General features: G+C 40.8%; 1 protein-coding gene across 4 annotated transcripts in view; it reads right to left on the bottom strand.

The window, feature by feature from the left end:
- LOC101156098 (mitogen-activated protein kinase kinase kinase kinase 4) overlaps positions 1 to 20,164 on the bottom strand; it is a 69,982-nt gene that overhangs the window by 30,176 nt on the left and 19,642 nt on the right. For 2 of the 4 annotated variants that reach the window (XM_011480466.3, XM_011480467.3), the window contains exons 4-14: positions 18,707 to 18,832; positions 18,417 to 18,527; positions 15,416 to 15,506; positions 15,182 to 15,312; positions 14,166 to 14,220; positions 13,388 to 13,466; positions 12,181 to 12,353; positions 10,802 to 10,874; positions 8,174 to 8,285; positions 7,877 to 7,984; positions 7,569 to 7,706 (exon numbers count right to left, since the gene is read on the bottom strand). In XM_011480466.3, coding sequence (XP_011478768.1) covers positions 7,569 to 7,706; positions 7,877 to 7,984; positions 8,174 to 8,285; positions 10,802 to 10,874; positions 12,181 to 12,353; positions 13,388 to 13,466; positions 14,166 to 14,220; positions 15,182 to 15,312; positions 15,416 to 15,506; positions 18,417 to 18,527; positions 18,707 to 18,832 — 1,197 coding nt within the window. The remainder of the gene's footprint in view (positions 1 to 7,568; positions 7,707 to 7,876; positions 7,985 to 8,173; positions 8,286 to 10,801; positions 10,875 to 12,180; positions 12,354 to 13,387; positions 13,467 to 14,165; positions 14,221 to 15,181; positions 15,313 to 15,415; positions 15,507 to 18,416; positions 18,528 to 18,706; positions 18,833 to 20,164) is intronic. The other 2 variants (XM_020706757.2, XM_020706756.2) reach the window with 2 other exon arrangements.

Genomic DNA, 20,164 nt, shown 5'->3' with positions numbered 1-20,164 from the left:
ACTGTAATTGGTGTAGATTTTGAGAGGTGGGAACTAAAATATTCAGCATGTGCAAGATGGCATGGAGCTCGAAGCCAGCGCCCCCACCTCTAAATATTTCATAATGACCTTATTTTGAATTTCTCCAGAAAAAGTATATTTTTAAAATTCACCAAAACTACTACTAACTGGATTGTTCCCTCCTTATGTAAATCACTAAGGTTTAAATATTTGACGTTTTTGCACCACTGCCTTTAAATTGTGTTTTTCTGCTTGAATGTGAGGAGTCACATTGAGCAGAGCTTAAGCCGAAACGGCAGCTTGTTCCGATGGCAAAGCTCCGCTGGCAAAGTCTGAACGGCAAACTTCTGATCCCGCTGAGCGATGACCCAAGGTGAGCGATAACAAAGGTCCAGAACTGAAAGGAAACACTGGGACTGGAATGTTTGGTGACGTGAATGCTTCAGGGAGAGTTTGCAGTTTTCAAAGCCACAACAGCTACAAACTAGTTACAGCTATGACAGGAAGCTAACAAAGATGTTTCACCATTCAAAAGAGGCCTCAAAAAGTGCTTCAGGAAGGAGTGGTTGGGAAGTTCAAAGTTCAAGTTCTTCTGCTCAAAATTACCAAAAACATAAGAGTGGTAGGTAAAAAATTTTGACCTATAAAGAAGAAACCTCTAGAGACCAACGACAGCAGCAAAGGCTTTTCACACTGAGACATTTGGCTGACACTTCTGATTGTTATCTCTTTAAGTTAAAATCTGTAAGAACGCGCTTGAGAAAAGTCAGAAAAAAAGAACTAAAAGTTCCTGAGAGGTCAGCACCCACTTGCATGAAGAAACTATGTTTTTTTGTTTTCTAAAATCCAAAAATTTGTTTTATCTTTTTAGAAAAATGTAGCTAATAGATGTTATTTACCTAGACATGCTTTTGGCTGAACAATTCTGTAGAAAACTGCAGGTCAGCAGTCAAAACAGTGAAAAACATTGCTAATTGTCATTTGTTTGACAAATGGAAAAACAAATTTTGGCAAATGCATCTGTACACATGCACCTGTATGGGGGGGTTTGACCCGTATGGGTGCAACAGGTTTTGGGTTGACCGGGTCTGTGGAGGGTTGTGGTCTGGACAGGATCTTAACAAAAGCGCAGGTGTGTCTTGCAGTTCCCCTGAGGCTCGTACGACCATCGAAAGGGACGTCACGAAAAAGAAACATATGATTGTTGCGTATGTGGTAAGTCTATTGTGAAGTATTTGTAAGGATAATGTAAGTTACTTGTACTAATGATGCTCTACGGGTGGTCTTCGACCTTGATCCAGGCCCGTACAGCCTTGCCCAGTTATTGCCCGCAGACAGCCAATATCTACTCAAAAGCGCAGCTGTAACTAAGGCTTAAGGTAGTCATCAATGATGATCCACAAATTACTTGCTGAATTTTCCGGAATGATCCCTGACATTCCCAAATTCATGGTGAAGCTGTGCTAGAGGGGCTGGCAGGGAAGAGCAGGTCTTAGGTCTTTGAGAGATTGAGTTAGAAGTTACCTATAAGCAGAAATGGTTGTGAGACAGGGAAGGATGCAAGTCATGTCATCTAGTGACAAAGACAGCAAGATCTGTGATTTATTTAGCATAGAAATGGTAAGAAAAACCATGTGAGTGACTTTTTGAATCAGATGTGTGGACACGTCCAGAGGAGAGGCAGTGAATATATTGATAGAAGGATGCTGAGTCTAGAACTGCCAGGCAAGAGGTCTAGAGGAAGACCAAAGAGGAGGTTCATGGATGCAGTGAACATGGACATGAACGTAGAGTAGAGCAGAGGATGCAAAACACAGAGTTAGATGGAGGAAGCTGAATTGCAGTGGCAACCCCTGAAGAGAAAAGCCAAGAGGGAAAGAAGACGAGGTGTGCCATAGACCAAGAAAAGAAGGAAGCCTGGAATAAAACCCAGTGGAACACCACTGGAGAGTTGGTGAGAGTTGGATTCATCCTTCTTAAAGCCAAGTTGAAAAGGATTTAGGCCAGTCCAAAACTGTGACAGAGACAGGTAGTTCATGAAGTGCAGAAAGGAGGATTTGGAGACTTTAGTGTTGATGGATAAAGACCGATAAAGCACAATTAAGATAAGGAATTGTCCTTCAGCTTCCAAAACATAGAGGAAGAATGTACACAAACACATTTAACACAGGTTTTCAATATCTTGGCCTCTAGAGATAAAAATATAAAAAATAAATACATCAATTTCCCAAAAAGCTGAGTACAAAACCACCATAAAAACCAAGGTGCTTAGTCTGCAAACAGTAAAGAATTGAAACCAAAATAGAAACAGACATAGACCTTCTCACAATGGATCAAAGAAGAAAAAGAACATGCTCCTAATTATTTTTTAAACGATCAGTTCAGTCCAAATCACTTAAAATGTGAAATTGCATTGTGAAGATGGAAGTCACCTCCTCTGGTCACGCTGGTACCATCCAAAGGAAAAACATCCCATTTCCAGAGCAACTGATGTGCAAAATGATCAGAAGGCTTTCAGCGGACCACCTCTTTATCAGAAGAAATACAAGACGCCACATCAAACACTCACTGCGCCTGTCACATAATTAAATGCAAATGCATTAAAACTTAATGAAGCATCTGAAAGAGCCATTAGGCGTGATGAACTTAATGACTTTGAGGCAGTCTGTGCAATCCGGGGCCCATACGTACTGATAGCTCTTCATTGTAACCGACAGACATTAATAAAAGTAGACAGATATTAATAGAAATAAAGAGCAGTATCCTCTACAGGAGAAGACTGCGTCACATTGCTCTACATCTATTGAAACTCACAGGTGTGTGTGAGATAGATTAATTTAGCACGAATGAAAATGAGCCACTAAAAAAAGAATTAATATTTTTAAAAAGCTGAGATTCAAATAACTCCATGTAATGAAGACCTCCTGTTCCAACAAGCTGTACTAGTGTTTTATCTTTATTCTCACCACTTCACTACTGGGTTTCATTACTTGTTCAACATCTACTGCATCTGGCGCTGCCTTTTACTTTAGCCTTTTATAGCTGCTGTGAGAATTTCCTCACCTCTGGTTCATCTTCTGAGGGGGTTTGCTTTATCATCACACTTTGCTTTTCACCTAATTTTAATCTGTTTGTGCCTCCTGCTGCATAAGAAGACTTCCTCCTTCAGTATTTTAACCATTTCATATTTTCCCATTCTTCATATGTTTTTATTTACTGTATTTAGTCATCCTTACCGTATCTCTGCAGATCACTTTGTGAGTCAATAATGGATGGTTTGCTTCAAAACAAGCAGGACATCAGCCAAAAGCAAAAGAAGTCAAAGAAAAACAAAAAGTCTCTACCATTTTAAATCTAAAAAATAGCTCCAAGACCTTTAAACAGATATTCCGCCTTGTTGGCAAACTGCAAAAAGGAGGACCATCGATTCCCTAATGTAAACAGTAAAAGATGGAGGTGATAATAAGGGCCTATTTTGAGTTTGGAAAACTGGTGTCTGAGTTTTTGTCCACAACAGCCTGTAGAATACCCAAATAGCAACAGCTGTAAATGAGAGTTAAAATGCTTAATCAGGCGTTTTTCTTCTTCTTTTTTTAACTTGTCCTGTCCAACAGCTGAGCAAACAGATGAGAGCTGAAGGCCTCTTGTGTTGGACATATTCTACTTTAACAACAGGGGTTATGAATCTTCTGACAAACCAGAGGTATGTCTGAATAAACCCCTTTTGTAATCTAGGCCAAACTTTATTCATATTAATCATATTTGAAACATTTTTGTGTTGGACCGGAAGGCGTTTTTCTTCTTTTTTTAATCAAATTTTGTGCTCAGAAAATGTGCAGTGTCCCGTGTCAAAGTGAAGCAACAGACAAAAGCTGAGGAGGGGCAAAAAAAAAAAAACAGGTTCAAAAACAAGAAGGAAGGAGATGCAGACGAAGCGTGACCCGACCACAAGAGGAAATTCATAAAAAAAGATTTGTTAATAAAAAAAGCAAAAGGTCACTGATGTACTATGATGCAACTTCCCTCTTCACCTGCATTCCCACCACCGAGGCAGTGATATCAGTAAAGAAGAGATTACTGCAGGACTCTAAGTTACAAGACAGAACAAATCTGACACCAAACCACATCTGCGAACTGCTGGAAGTGTGCCTCAACTCCACATATTTCCAATTCAGGGGAAACTTCTACAGGCAGAGGCATGGCTGTGCTATGAGCTCCCAATCTCGCCCATTGTGGCCAACTTGTATATGGAAGACGTCGAGAGAAGAGCCCTGGACTCGTTCCCAGGTACTACTCCAAGCCACTGGTTCAGAAATGTGGACGACACTTGGGTCAAGATCAAAATCCAGGAAGTAGAGGCTTTCACGGATCATATCAACGCAGTCGACAAGAACATCAAGTTTACCAGGGAAGACACAAAGGACAACACTCTAGCCTTTCTAGACTGCAGTGATCATTGGAGATGACAGACAGCTCCAGGTTAAAGTGAACAGGAAGCCTACTCACACAGATCAGTACCTGTTATTTTATTCAAACCACCCTTTACAGCACAAACTAGGCGTGATCAGGACCTTACAACACAGAGCCCAGGAGGTGCCCACAAGCTCTGACGGAAAGAAGAAAGAAGAGCAACATATCCCTCAAGCCCTCCAAACCTGTGGATATTCCAACTGGGCTTTCACCATCAAGACAAGACAAAAAGGAACAAGAGCCCAAAGGAAAAAGTATTTCAATTCCTTATATCTCAAGCCTGTCTGAAAAACTAAAAAAGGATTTTCAGACAACATAAAATCCCAGTTCATCTCAATCCAGTTAATACTGTCAGACAAATCTGGTTCATCTAAAGGACAAAATTCCTAGCTACAAACAGAGTAATGTTGTGTACTCTTTCTAGAGCTGTGACGGTGTGGGATTTTTGATCACCGCGGTGATGAACCAGCAGGGGGCGCGGAGTTGCGGTTAACCCCCCCCGCCAAACACAAAATCCCCACAAAATCCCGCGTCACAAATGAATACAATTACAACGCAGAATTCTTTATTAACAAATAACAGTAACAACTACATATATAACTAATGAACTAACTATAAACGTGTTGTAGAATGACTGTGTGTATGTGTGTCAGCGCGCTGCATGTGTAGGATGAAGAAGGGCACACAAGTGTTTCGGGGGTGCGTGTTGATTCTTCTGCAGCTGACTGCTCTCAAGCTGCACGCGAGTTTCACCTGTGCTCTCTGGTACAGACATCTTCTTGGAATATTATATATTGCCTAGTAATAAACGAGACTGCAGACACTTTGAAACCTTTCTGGTAGCCATGAAGCCTGACACTCATGAAGAATGCTGGGCAGAAGGCTCTGCCTTTATTTATACAGACACATAACTTAGCACTGCACAAAATAGTTCCCATGTAGTGATATTCATCGCACTCTAACAGTACACGTTCATGTTTGGTGTTACAGAGTGAAGGAGAACAGTAATAAATCCCCAACACGAAATCCTCCGGCTGACAGCGCACTCAAGAACGCACGCAGCTTGTAATGGAAATTAATACAATGGAAATTAATAATTAGAACGCAGTAAATTTGTCGTATTTCCTGCTGAAACCGCGCATGCATGTGTATAAGAAGAGGGAACGGGCCGTGTGCAGCATAGAGGTAGTGAGAGGTGCAGCGCAAGACGTGAGAGGCGCAGCGCAGGGAGTGAAGGACAACACTAATACAAGGTTTCCCCCTGAAACCCTTGAAGTCTGAACAGACTAGATGAAAAAGTAAATTATCAGCAAAGATGAATTTGTTGAATGTGTTTACTATAGTTCCAATCACGCACCATATGCAGAACTTAAAAAATAAATAAATGAATAAAAATGTACGCTGATGCGGTCATCACAGCTGTGATGCGGTGATGCGGTTATCGTCACACACCTATTTCTATCCACTGCAAAGAGAACTGCAATGAACAGTATATAGGAGAAACCAAACAACCTCTACACAAGCGGCTTTACCAACATCGCAGAGCCAACCTAAGTGGACCTGAGTCTGCAGTGCACCTCCACCTGAAGGCCACAAACCACTTGTTCCAGGACAGGGAAGTCCGAATTCTAGGCAGTGAGAAAGGATGGTTTGAGCGAGGAGTAAAAGAAGCCATCTTCGTCAAGAAGATTAAAACCTTCTCTTAATAAGAATGGTGGTCTCAGGTATATTCTTCCATCCATCAACGGCAGTGTTCTGAAAGCCAAATAAACCGAACCAGTTCCAACTGGGTCGTTAACAGCTGAAAGAGATGACCAGTTTGGGGAGGGAGTCACTGGCTCCCCAACCCCCAGCTGAGGACAAAGGACTCTTAATGACCCGAAACCATGTAGGCTAAGTTGAAAATTCCATCCAGTTTCAGGTCTGACTCCTCCCCCATGAGTGCTTATATACCAGCTCTTTTACCAACTAATTCAGAATTGACAAAGCCTTTTAGATAAGAGGTGAAACGTCTTCTAACTTTAAAAACTAAGTCCAGATGACATCCCCTAAACCTACTACTATGAAAAGGTCACTGACTTTTTGACTTTGGTAAAAAAACAAATAAAATAATAATAATAAAAAATACAACAAACAAAAATAACAACTAATTGATGTAACTGATTATTTGTGTAACCTACTGTACATGTTACTTTTTTTTTTAACAAACTGTCCTTGAACATAGATTTGTCTTTTTACCACTCTTTTTATCACACAAAACTGAAGTGTTTTAACTCAAAGTGACTGGCTCAGAAATGGCTGGAAGCTCCATATAATGTGACACTTCAGAAACACGCAATTCTTTTATTTGTGACAACATCCATTCATCTTTCATCGTTGCTGGAGCATTTCCCAGCTATTGTTGGGCGAAGGTGGGGTCCCCCATGGACAGGCCCCTGCAAGGCCAAACAACCATGCGCACTCACATACACACCTAAGGGACAATTTAGAGTCACCAATTAACCACCAAGGCATGTTTTTGGACTGTACGAGGAAGCCGGAATGCACAGAGAAAACCCACACATGCATGAGGAGAACATGCAAACTCCACACTGAAAGGTCCCAGCTGGGATTCAAACCAGGGCCCTCTCGTTGTGAGGCAAGAGTGCTAACCACTACACCACCGTGCAACCCTGGACAGGCACTATGTTTGTGAAAACTACTTAGTTTGTTGCCAGAATCTGTTAGAGTGAAGAAACCTTGTAAATGGTTGAAAGTCAAAGAGATAATGAGGTGGTTTCTTTCCATCTTTTATCTCATTCTGGTACGATTGGAGCTTCATCAGTCATTTTAAACGACATGAATAGATTCAGTGATGAAGAAAACTATTGTTTTATCTCTTAAGTGTCAAAAGGAGACAGAAGCAGACAGTGTGGCGAACATCAAAAACACTTTGATCTTAGAAAAAAATAATGTCTTCACTCTAGAGGTTCACGTGACGATTTCTCCAAAAGTATTTCATCTGATTTGTTTTGGAGATTGGAACCCCTTTTTCTAAAAAAAACTAAGAGTGTTTTTTGTTACAGCCCAGCCTCAAACAGACTGCATGTTTTCTTTACCTGTCTTCTGTCACATCTCCTGTTCTTCTCATCCAGAGGGATCCTGCTGTTGTGGAGATCAGGCTCCTCCCCCACAAAGACCTCCTGAAGCTCAGCCCACTGAAATGCACCATCCGTCAGCTGCAGCCGCTGCTGCTGCTGCAATGGAGAATCGTGACAAGTAGAGTTTGCGTCAGTTACATCAGAGATTTTCAAAAGCTGAAAGCGTGACAGCGGCTGAACTCAGCCTTCAGATGAAAAAGCTTGTCATAGAACTTCTAAAAGCATTTGAGGTAAAATGGACCTGAAACCTTTTGTCAAGCACTCACATCCTCCAACTTCTGTCGTTGCTCCTGTTGCTGTCGGATCCTCCTCTGTCTCTCAGCCAGAAACTGCTGCTTGTATCGTTCCTGCTCAGCTAGCTGCTGCCTGTGCTGCTGTAATGGGCGACAGCCTTTACATAGTCTCACGTTTTAAAAAACAAATAACATCTGATTTGGAAACATTTTCGCCCTTGGTGTGGATTCTCTCTCGCTTCAGAGAATGGTCCAAACAACTCTACAGCTTTCCGAAGCTGGCTAAATGAGGACCAAAGAGATTGCCAGCAGAACTCAAACCCCGCCTACCTGTTGTCTTTGCTGACCTCCTCTGTGACCTCCCTCTTTACTCCTCTCATCTGTCTGTAGACGAAGAAACTCCCGTCTCAACGTCCACTCCCCAGGAACATTCACTATAGAGCTGACGGAGAGAGGTGGTAGGAAGTGTCAGTGAGTTGCAGTGAAGGCCCCTCATGGGGCAAAGGGGCTTTAGGCGCAGTCACACACACAAAAAAAGCACACTTTAAGCTCATTCTGGTCTAGGATGCCATCTGTCCATGAACATCCAGGGACATCAAGAGAGAACGCTGTGCATCTGTTCATGGTCAGGAGTAAAAGCACATGCCTCGCCTTGTGTGTTTGCACTAAAGCAACAATATTAAGCATCTACATAAAGTTTGGTCTCATCTTGACGTTAGTATTTATAATTTTTCTTGTTATTTTACTTGAATGATCACATTTAGAAATTTTCGTAGAGCATAGACCAGCATAGATCATCTGGCTCTTTTGATGGCCACATCTGGCTCGCAGACAAATCTTTAATTATCTTTTTTTTTTCCCATTAGACCAGTCCTTCTTGGCCGCGATGCGATGCCAGGGGGGCGCCCAGTAGTAGCGGTGCTTGGAGAAAAAAAATCTGCGTCACTATCAGTTTACTGTACTGACAATGTTTGGCACCACATATCAATCAATCAATCAATCAATCAATCAATCAATCAATCAATCAATCAATCAATCAATCAATCAAACTTTATGTCTATAGCACTTTTCATATAAAAGTATAATACAAAGTGCTTTACATTAAAACAAAACAAAATAAATAAAAGTAAAAAAAAAGGGCCCCCCTCCCCGTACCTACACAACCCCCCACTTCTTTCACATCTCCCACCCCCTAACTGATGAGGAAAGACAATGAGAAATAAGATGTTGCACGAAATGAGCACGAAAACAAGATGTTGGAAACGCTCTTATTTGGGACCTCCCTCTCTGTGAACCGCTGCATGACCAACCAAAAGCAGCACCACAGGCGGGGACCGCTCCACCACAGCAAAGAGGTGATGCAGGCCCCCATCCAGAGCTGCAGTGGCGGAGCAGCAGCCGACCCAGAGGGAGAGGTCCCAACTGAGGAAGCACCGGAATGAATGAATGAACGAATGAATGAATGAATGAATGAATGAATGAATGAATGAATGAATGAATGAATGAATGAATGAATGAATGAATGAATGAATGAATGAATGAATGAAATACATTCATTCAGTACAAACTTCAAGGTTCCCGACCCCTGGCATAGACTAAATGACAAAAACATTATAAACACCTGAAATCTAGACTTTTATCTTACCGCTTACCGCGTTTCCAATGGTGTTAAAATAAACAGTTGGGTCATTTTATCTGTCTGATGACAGGGCTTTACGTTTGTCAGCGGTTGGTTCTTTTCTAATCTGTTCACATAACGCGACCACTTTGGGTCAGTTGTTCCGCTCCGGGAACGGATTGTATTCAGACTGAGGAATCTCAGAGCGATTGGGAATTAACCAAAGCCTCGTCAAAAGATGTGTTCGAGAGCGGTTGCCGGCCCTGGACCAGGGTCCGCTTGGGTGTATTCAGACAGGAAATTTGTTGTTCTGGATTAACTGGGGATACAAACTTTAAGTGAACCAAATGTGTCTAGTCTGAATACCCCCCTAAACTCCTCCACCTGGGTCAGGAGCACTCCACCCACCCAGAGAGGACAAACTACCTTTCTTTGGTCAAGAACCACGGCCTCAGACTTGGCGGTTCTGACCCTCATCCCAGCCGCTTCACACTCTGCTGCAAACCGCCCCAATCCATGCCCGAGGTCAGGTGACAAGGGGTTGAATGGTTTTGGGGAAAAACATTTGAATTTTTAGAGCACCGGTTTGAGTATTGTTTAGGAACCGTAACGGTTTTAAAAATACCGGTTCCGGACAAAATCCAAATATAACTGGTTGAATGCAGGAATTATTGCTGGATGTTTTTAAGACCTTAAGACCTTCATTGCTTATTGCTGTCATAGATTTATAGGTTCTTTTGAAAATAGCATACTAAACTGAAACTAAGTTAATTTGTATTTAGGTGGGGGAAATGATGCAAATTCATCCTCATAAACAAGGTCAAGGTCAGATTTCAACCTTCAGACCATGGTTTCTTAAATACATTTAGCAAAAAAACAAAATTAAATTAATTTTAAAACCACAAACACCTAAAAGCAAAAGAAAAAAATATTCTGTTTGCAGCAGATATTTGGGAAATGATGGCTGCTATAGACCAGAGATTAGAAGTAGCTGGTTCAAGAAGACAGAAAGGAAACGGGTACTATAAAAAGAGCTTGTGAGAACGAAACATTTGCAAAAGTGTACTTCTGAAAAACCTAAAGTAAACTCTGAGTCACACAGGCTACACCCAACGATGACAACTTACTGCCACTTTTGCAGCTAAAAGCAGGAAAAATATGCTTCCGTTAAAGGCTTTTTAGGAATAAAAAGCAAACATTGCTTTGTTCGATTCCAATACAAATAAAAAAACTAAATACAAAACTTGGATTTCATAACCTAGATCTATCCTGACTTGTGTTAGCATGCTCTCAGTGCATGGATATGCTTTGCTGGTATGGAAACATAAATTTATAATCACCTTGGTTCACCTTCCTCCTCTGTGACCTCATCATCGTCATCCTCACTGCCGCTGTACTCGTACTCTAGACCCTCTGGGAAAGCAAACACAAAAGAAATTGATTGTGAATAAAATTGTTTCAGATTTTATTTAGCTCCACAGAAGTTGATTAATGAAAGCGTGGATGGCATACGTTTTTTTTTTTTTTTGTGTGGAAATCAAGATATTACAAGTTTTTTCTTTTTTGTAGAATGACACTCCACCATCTCTAAACATCCTAAAGCTAAAGCTGCCCCTCCCTTACACAAACGGCCACATTACAAACAAAGGATGTGTGAAAGTCTTCTTCTCTCCTGTCCAGACAGCCATGTCTTCTGCAGTTTAAATGCACAGAAGTCTTTTGTGTTGCAGCTTTGACTGCAGCCACCAGCCTTTCAAATCTCTGCTCTAAGAAGGAAGAAGATGAGGTCAGCCAGTGTAGCGTGGCAACATTTGGCGGACATATGGTACAAAAAGAAGCTCAGACGAACTTTAATCTGACACTTCATATGCTGCCAGTAGTAAGATGAAAGGTGAAAACATGTGAGTTTTTTTTTCCTGCGGCTAAATATTAATTAAAAAGAATTGAGCTTCCCAAAGAAAGAGGAAACTTCATGGACACTTTAGCTGTGAGTCAAAACTACAATAAATAAAGTTTCCCTCTTCCTCCTTTAGGGATACATCCTACAACTATAGACTTTTGTTTTGCAGACTTTGCCTTTGGGAATTGGAACATGCAAAAAAAATGACAAAGCTTTTACATCCTACATTCAGACCCTAGCTTTTTCCTCCCTCGAAGTATTAATGTACACAAACTGTGTGTTAAACACCCTGCATGCATATGCACGGGCGCTTAAGGCATGCATTAAATCTACCAGTCATTAGTGTTTTTATTAGCTGAGAAGAGATGAGAACCAGATGGTCATTTCTGTGCACTCCCGGCCTCTCCCTCTCAGCTTCCTCTTGTTGTCTCTTTGCAGCTGTCATTGTCTCCTCTTCAGATAAGATGAGCTGAATGTGGACTTCCTAGGATGCATGAAAGGACCTTCACCAGGTGTCTTTGACTAAAATTTCAAGAGGTCCCCTTAGAAAATAAATTCTTAAAGCTAAGGTCTGAAAAAGAAAGGGTGCAGTTATAAAGCTAACTGCACACATTGAGACCAGCTCCCACACACGAGAGGAATGGACCAACAAAACAATTCATTTTTTGTTTTTAAAAAATGTAAAAAAAATCCACCCAAAACAAAAGTTCTTTGTCCAAAAAGAGTTTTTCGGTCTTAGAAATGAGCAGATATGCATCATGGAGTGTTTCAAAGTCTTCTTAAAGCGATCCTCAGTGTTTGCACCACTGCCGTCCTTACCTTTGTCTCGCTTCTTCCTGGTTCTGTCCAGGTGATCTTTGAGCATGATGCGGACGTGCCTCTCATTCGGCAGGTCTCTGATGAAGGCGTGTCTCAGCAGGGCGTCCGTGGCGGGTCTGTGCAGATGGTTTTTCACCAGGCAGCTGTCGACAAATGACAGGAAACGCTTCGACCTGTGATGGAAGGCAAAAAGATTCTGTGAAAACCGAGACGAATGAAATACTACTGGTTTTTCCATTTGAATTTAAATATCGGAAGCTTTCATCACCAATGCAGACAAGTCAGTGATATCTTTGGGTTCTTCTTTTGTTTTTAACACTTTAATCAATTAAGTTTAATAACAATCAGAATACACATGAAACTGAAGAATTACAAAGAACAGGCAGCATTTAATTTTCAGGTAACAAATAAAAACTATCTTAAGTGAGAAGCATTTTAACAGGTTTAACTAAAAACTAAACAGAAACACAGGTTGGTCATTAATCAGGTCGAATTTCTTTTATTAAAATGTTTATTTTGACATTCAGAAGACTTGGAATCTATTTTCTCCTAAATTAAAATGTTCTTTAATAAATACAAGAAGAAGAAATAAAATTTTTAAATGAAATTATCAAAACAGTTTCATATAACCTAATCTTTCAGTTTTGAATATGAAGAAATAAACTCAAGCTGACTGTAACTCACCTTCAGCCCACGGCTTGATTGTGCCGCCGTATAAATAAATATCTTGCTTTAAATGTGGAGCTGATAGTGAAGCCCCTAAAGCCAATGGTTACAGAGCTACAGAGTCCCTCCTCTAACATCAAGTATGCAAAAGAAGAAATATGTTGCTCTTTTTTTATTTGAAGCCTTAGGGAGGCCTGGAGGTAAAAGCAGGCAAAGCTCTAACTGTGGACCACAGGAACTATTAAAAGCTCTTCTGAGAAAACGGATTTCAGATTAAACCAAAATTGAATGACAGAAAGCAGCGAGGGTCAACCCTGTCGTTAATTTAAAGTGCTTGAAATTTAGGAATTAAAGAACAAACAGAAAAAAAATGTTACAAATGATTTTCAAGTCTGTCTTTTTTTTGTATCTTGTTCAGACTCTGACTTGGACCTTCAGAGCTCAGATGTGAAAAGATAAAGATCCCTCCTCTTTTCAGAAAACCTACACAACATGTCTTTCCATTTGTGAGTTAAATGTGTGTGATTGTTCACAGACTTGCCATTTCTTTGATTTAAGTTTAGGTGGAGGGTTTCGAGGAATCAGGAACAGCGCTCTCATCGGATGCATGTCGCAGAGAGCTGTGAGGAGGGGGACACAACAACAGATGGTTAGCAGTGAAGAGGAAGATAATCTGGAGGAAACACAGTAAATGCAACAAGCACTCCAGCATGCATTAGTCTTCATCTAGTTACTTATTTATTTTCTTTCCTCAGAAAGATGTCTGAGGTTCCCGCTGCAGCTCCTTTGTTTTGTTCGTTTCAACTGCAAAAACTAGGCGGGCGATAAGCCTTCACTAACTGTTATTATCCTGTTTATATGATCAAGTCACAGTTCTGGAAAATAAAAGTTTATAAATAAAAACCCTAAATGCAGAAAAAAAAACTGAGGATAAAAAAGAAGAAGAACAGAAAAAAAAAATAGAACTTGGTTTGGTTTGATTGAAATCAAACCCTGTTTAAAAGGAGTGCGAATAAATAAGAACTTGACTAATATTGCTTTCCCCCTGAAATTTATAAAATAAAATCAATTTTTGCTTCATCTGTGTTTGATGTTTGGGCCAAAATATAATACTTTCTGTAGAAAAATGGTTGTGAAAGCGATCAGTTACAGGTCAGCAGTCAGATACAAAGTGAATATGAAGAAGGAAAAACAGGACTTCTCTAAACCACTTTAACAGATACAAACAAGGTCAAATTCCTTAAAATGCAAAGAAAAATCCAAAGTTCAAGATTTTTGCTTGTCAAACATGAATCAGTTGTGCTCAAATTTTGACTTACGAGGAGCTCCTTCAGCCATCTCCAAGGCGGTGATGCCCAAAGACCAAAGGTCACTCTGAAATTACGAATAGCATTGTTAAGCATTTTAAACTAAGCATTTTTTGTAATAAAACATCCACAAGCCCTCCTCAAACATTGCTTTGAAAAGCGGCAACATCTGTATGACACAAACAAAACTGAACAGTTTGAGATGGGGTGTGACGATAACCGCATCACCGCGGTGATGAGATGACCACTGCGGTGATGACTCATCGCAAGAGTCCCGACACCGCGACTCTTGCTGCTTCACCGCTATGATCAAAAATCCCACACCGTCACAGCTCTAGTTTAAGACGCGTTTGAGACATACAGTTACAACAGTTAATAATTGAGGCTGAAAATTGATTTAAAAACTCTTAAAAAAAAAGGTTTCAGCTTCCATGTTGCCATGGAAAACATTTGAAAAAGGAGAGACGAGAAGCTTTTTTTAAAAACTTTTTTACACCGGAAATGTGGCCGGTACGCACATTACTAACGTTTCATAATGACACAAATCTACATTTATGCGACAGAACCAGCTGATTGCATAGCACTCCACCAATGTAAAGTGTTGCATATCAGAGCAAACCTGCCCCTCAGAATCCACTGGAATTATAATAGTGAAACGGTTGAAAAGTTACAGTTGTTGAAAAAATTAAAAGTTAAAAGGTTAATCAAACTTCCATGTGTTGGTGGATGACAACCCATGTTAACAAGCTGAGACATGTTTTAAAGTAATAGCATTACAATATTTGTATGTCATCAAATGAATAAAAAAAACAAAAATGGTCAAACGTTTAATCAAATTAAAGTTGTAGTTATGCCACGCTGGTCCCTGGTTGCTGCCTTTTATTCAAAAAATGTCAGCGGTCATGGAAAAATCCAAATTGGTGAAATCTTTCCATTAAAATACTAAGATTTTGTCTGTATTTGGACACCACGTAACCACTTTAAAAGAAAGAGTCATTAATAATTGTTGTATCTGTGCTTTACAATACCCTGTAGTCATAAGTGGCTTCAGGGTTCTCGTCACAGGCGATGACCTCTGGCGCCATCCAATAAGGAGTGCCAATGAAAGTGTTCCGTCGGCCAATAGTTTTATCCAGCTGAGCCGAAACCCCAAAGTCAACTGGAACAAAAAGACACGAAATGGCTTCATGTGTGAAAACAAACACATGTTTTGCTTCCGAGCCCAACATGTTTACGCTAGCACGTAAAAGAGCGATTCTCACCCAGTTTGACTTCGGCATTTTCTGTGAGCAGAACGTTTTGTCCCTTAATGTCTCTGTGGATCACATGATGGGAGTGGAGATGGGAAAGACCCTGGAAGACAAATATGTACACACACACACAAAAAAAAAGCACTCCATTGAGTCAGATGATCCAATTCCTGCTAACATGTTCAGCTATATGAACTGAGGGCAGTTGTATCATGGCTATGTAGTGTCGTGGAACATAAATCTTCATCCCATTTCTTCCTCTAAAGAACAACAATAAACATTCCAGAGCAAAGCTTCGAATCCACCAATCAGACACAAACTTTCAGAATGTGCACGTTTTTGTGGCCCCACTCTCACTTCTTCAAACGCGGTTAAACAAACAGAGGAAGTGAGTTTTATTTCTGACAATGACCTCACCTTGGTGTCTGTGTGTGTCTCTGAGTGTGTTGTGATGTTGAAACAATGAGAAGAAAGCATGGCTGACAGCAGCACGGAACATTCTGGAGACAGTCTAGAGCCCTCTTTGTCTCTTAGCCTTTATGACTACTAAAAAAAGAAAAAGTCTAATTTTATCTGTGATAACAGCATCTCTACGTTCACACTGCTAGGCTTAATGCTCAATTCCGATCTTTTGAGATTTTTTTGCAAGGCCGTTAACATTTCCAATTAAATGCGAACTTTTGTGATCTCCTGTGTGAATGTGAAATGACCCAGAAGTGACCCGCATGCGCAGTAGAGTACTCAACGGGGAAAGACGTCACTTGTTGTTTGCGGAAGTAGCTAACGTTAACAATGGATGTCAACAACAGTGTTGTCAACAGCGGGGCTCTTTTTGCATTATTACATTTATTTTCCCTGGAGAAGGTCTCCCCTGCGCTTCTTCTGACCACAGTTGGAAAGGGAAAAAAAGTCATCGCGGTAAAGGTTCAACACCACGCTCTGCCATTTCGCTGGAAATATTTTCAAAAAACGCCCGGTTGCGATAAGAGCCCTCGAGTTTGGCCTGAATAGAGCTGTCACCCCAAATATTAATCAAATCCGTGACCCTGCTTCCCTTCCACTGACTGGTCCGCCATGGTTGATGTTTATGTTCTCGTTCCCGCCTACTTCAACGCAAAATTATGACGTTTGTAGCGTATCAATGACGTACGGGTCAGAAACATGTGGCCTGGCCGTTCAGACGGAGGTCGCATTTCAAAAGATCGTATTCAGGACCACATACCCAAGTGGCCTGGGTCGCATTTAAAAAAAATCAGAATTGGGTCGTTTCAACCTGCAGTGTGATCGTAGCCTCTGTTGATAAAAGCAGTTGATAAACTGCTTGGTTTGTTTGGTGAACCAGAGGCTCCAAAGGCCAACACAGAAAGCAAACAGGCCTGTAGTCTTTCTCAGGACCCTGTGATCTCCCACAATGATAATCATAACATCCTTAAGGCATGCCCTTTAAAACATATCAATGAAAAAAACAAATGCTCCAGTAGTGTCACACTGGGACAACATGAGCGCAGATACATTCCTAAACATGGTGAAGTGTCAGCTTAGCTTTGATGTTTGTAAAACCTCTCCATCGGCAGCAGCTTATTAGATCCACAGTTTGGATCGACACCAGTGAAACATCTGAGCAGGAACACGTGATCGACAGTGTTTGTGTTTCATCAGAAACAGAAGTGAATGCTATCGCTGAGGTAAGAACACTTTCTGAAACTTCTGTGATGAGGTATTATTTAAAACTGTAATACTTTATCTGAAGAATGTCATCTTGTATTAATAGGAAATTGCAGTGAAGCTTTAGTGTTCTCTTCCACTTTCGGCTTCTCCCATCAGGGGTCGCCACAGCGAACGAGTCGCATGGTAAATTTGGCAATGTTTTACACCGGATGCCCTTCCTGACGCAACCTTCTCAAACCGGGCTTGGAACCGGCAGAGGTAGAGAAGGGAACAGGGAGCAGCCCGGAGTCGAACCCGGGTTTCACGGACGGAAGGCGCCGCAAACCAGCACGAGCTAAACTGGCTCCCCACAGTGAAGCTTTAGTGCAATTTCAGTTAAGAAGATCTCTTTTACTTTTAACTTTTATTTTTCAATCAAATTATGACTAATCATCTTAAGTTTTATATATCTCTGTTTAAATTTATATCTCTTTTGTTTGTCGTCTTTGGTATTTTTTTGCTTTGATTGCCAAATTCCAAGATCTACCTCACAAGTTTGCTGGGTTGTCACCCAACAAACCATTACCAGTTAGGTTTTCACAGTGAAACAATAGCTGTGAACCAATTGACTTCATAGTCAATGACAATCATATTCCAAATTTTGGAACAGTTGTCTCTACATTCTAGACAGGAGCGATGGTTTGGACTGGTCTAACCTCTAACTCAGTGTCTAGGCCAGGGCTGCTCATTCCTGACTATTTTCCAGATCTTCAAGACCTGCTTGCTGCTCATTAGCTTAATCTGATGTCTTCACATTCTGATTGAATGAACACACCTGGTCCAGGTAATCAGCAGCAAGCAGTGCAGTGAGAACTGGAAAACAGGCAGGGTGGTAGATCTCCAGGACCAGGAATGAGCAGCCCTGATCTAGGCTGTGGCATTGCTACAGTCTATGGTTCCAGTTCATCCCAAACCAGCAAGACGTCATCAACCCAGAGTTTAACCATCAAAGATTACGGACTTAATTCATTCACATTGTTATATTACACAAATAAATCTTTACTCACATTCCTAATGTCTCTCCTTACTCTAAATCCAGAGAAAACCTATCATTGTGTCATGGATCCACACAGAGTTTGCATCGAGCAAGAAAAGACTTAACAAACACGAGTGGCAATTCTAAACATTGCAGTTTGACATGAATCAAATTTATACACATGCTTATCCACCTACGTCTTGTTTTAAGAGCATAAATCACACTTAGACACTTAAATGTCTTTGGGTAAAACTGGGAACGTTGATTTCTAGGCATCATATGACTAAAAGTGCGTTGCAGTGGCAGCGTGTTAATGTTTGTGTGCCTTACCCTGAGCACCTCTCTGCAGATGTACGCTATCCAGTCCTCCTTAAAACAGTTCCCCTTAGTCTTCTTCACCAGATCAGTCACAGATCCAGCTCCACAGTACTCCATTACTAACTGAAGGCGCAAATGTCAACACACAGATCCTGGTCAATTGTAAATGTGCGTAAAAGCCTTAAACTGCACTCAACAAACATCAAAAAACACTTTGCAGTTAAACTGGAATATATAAGCATTTTATACATACTTACATACTTATCAGCAATGAACATACACAAACAAACATGTGGACAAACCCAGAGTTGGTGATCCTGTCCTGCAGGACTCTTTTTAACGAAGGCTCCGTAATAAGTAGCAATGTTTCTATGGTGGGAATAACTTTTTAACATATTGATCTCCAGCTTGATTTCTTCCTCTTCTTCCTAAATGTAGAAGCAGACAAACAGAGTCACTTTTAACAGGAATGTGAGGTGGTTGACGGATGACAGCACCAACAGAATGATAGTCTAAAACCAAAACTAAAACCTCAACATGTTCAGAATTTACAGCAAAACGGTAACAAGCAACAACGTACTCTTAAAATGGATTAGGATAAGATCAGATCAACATAGCGTCAATTATTTTAGGAATAAACCTTAGGTATGTGGGGTTGTGAATAAAACAGGCCGAACCCCTTATGTCAGGTCACCAAGGTGACCATGACATGACTGACAGCCTTTCTCCATTCTACAAGACATGTTAGGGTCACTGTTGCAATTCAGAAAAGTCTTCGTCTCTGTAGATGTTGAAACAAGTTACATCATGTTCAGGATTTTATTTAGCCATTAAAATGATGGTGGGATAACATGCAGTTTTTACAAGAACATTCATTTTAGTTGACATTTGTATGAAGTTAAAGTTTGAAGCTTCCAAAATCCATCTGTGTTTATTGCTGTTCCTCTTCATAATGGTGTTTATGATTGTTGTCATGTTTTTCCAGTCTTGTTGAAAACTTTGTGCTTCTTCAAAATTCCTGTGAAATGTTTTAAGGTCTTTCAGTTGATGTTGTTTTCATTCCAAGGTCTCATTAAACACAGACAAACAGAAGCCACAGCATGTCTTTAAAATGACCTTAACTCGACTGTCCTCATGTCTCCACTCATAAAAACCTAACCGAGAGTCTTGGAAATGACGTCACACGATGACTTCTCACATAAGTTCTTGGCTTTTTTCATCCAGGGGAAGAAGAGAAGTGGATGCAGACTGTTGACACTGAAGGAGCTGGCTAAGGTTAGTCATCACAAAAAAAAAAGGAACAACGAGGAGCTTCCTCCAGCTGCTGCCTGACTTTAAATCTCAACAGGGCAGGGCAGCAGAAAATGACAAGGCAGAGTGTGAACTTTCCCCTCCATCTGAAAGACAAAGCCTTCTGTTGGCATTTGTGTGTCAGTCTGTGTGCGTTTGTGTGACCTGGAGTGAGCAGGCAGATAACAGGCCAGCATTTCCTGCCCAACAGATTGTCTGAGTGATACCAAGTCAGGTCAAAAGAAAACATCAAGCTGGCCTGGAGGTTAATGATCGGCTTAAGCAAAAGAAATTGGAATGTGTTATTTTACGTGTAAGCATGAATTAGGGTTGGGCGATGTCCCTTAAATTGGCCGTTGACGATGTTTGCTGTCAACCATCGGGATGGACGATGACATCGTCGGGGGGGGGGGGGATTTTTTTTTACATTTTTCGTTCTTATATAACTGCTATTCGTTTTTTTGCTTTTT

This window comes from Oryzias latipes, chromosome 10 (assembly GCF_002234675.1).
Source record: "Oryzias latipes chromosome 10, ASM223467v1".
NCBI lineage: Eukaryota > Metazoa > Chordata > Actinopteri > Beloniformes > Adrianichthyidae > Oryzias > Oryzias latipes.
This window is presented reverse-complemented; position numbering and strand designations above follow the sequence as displayed.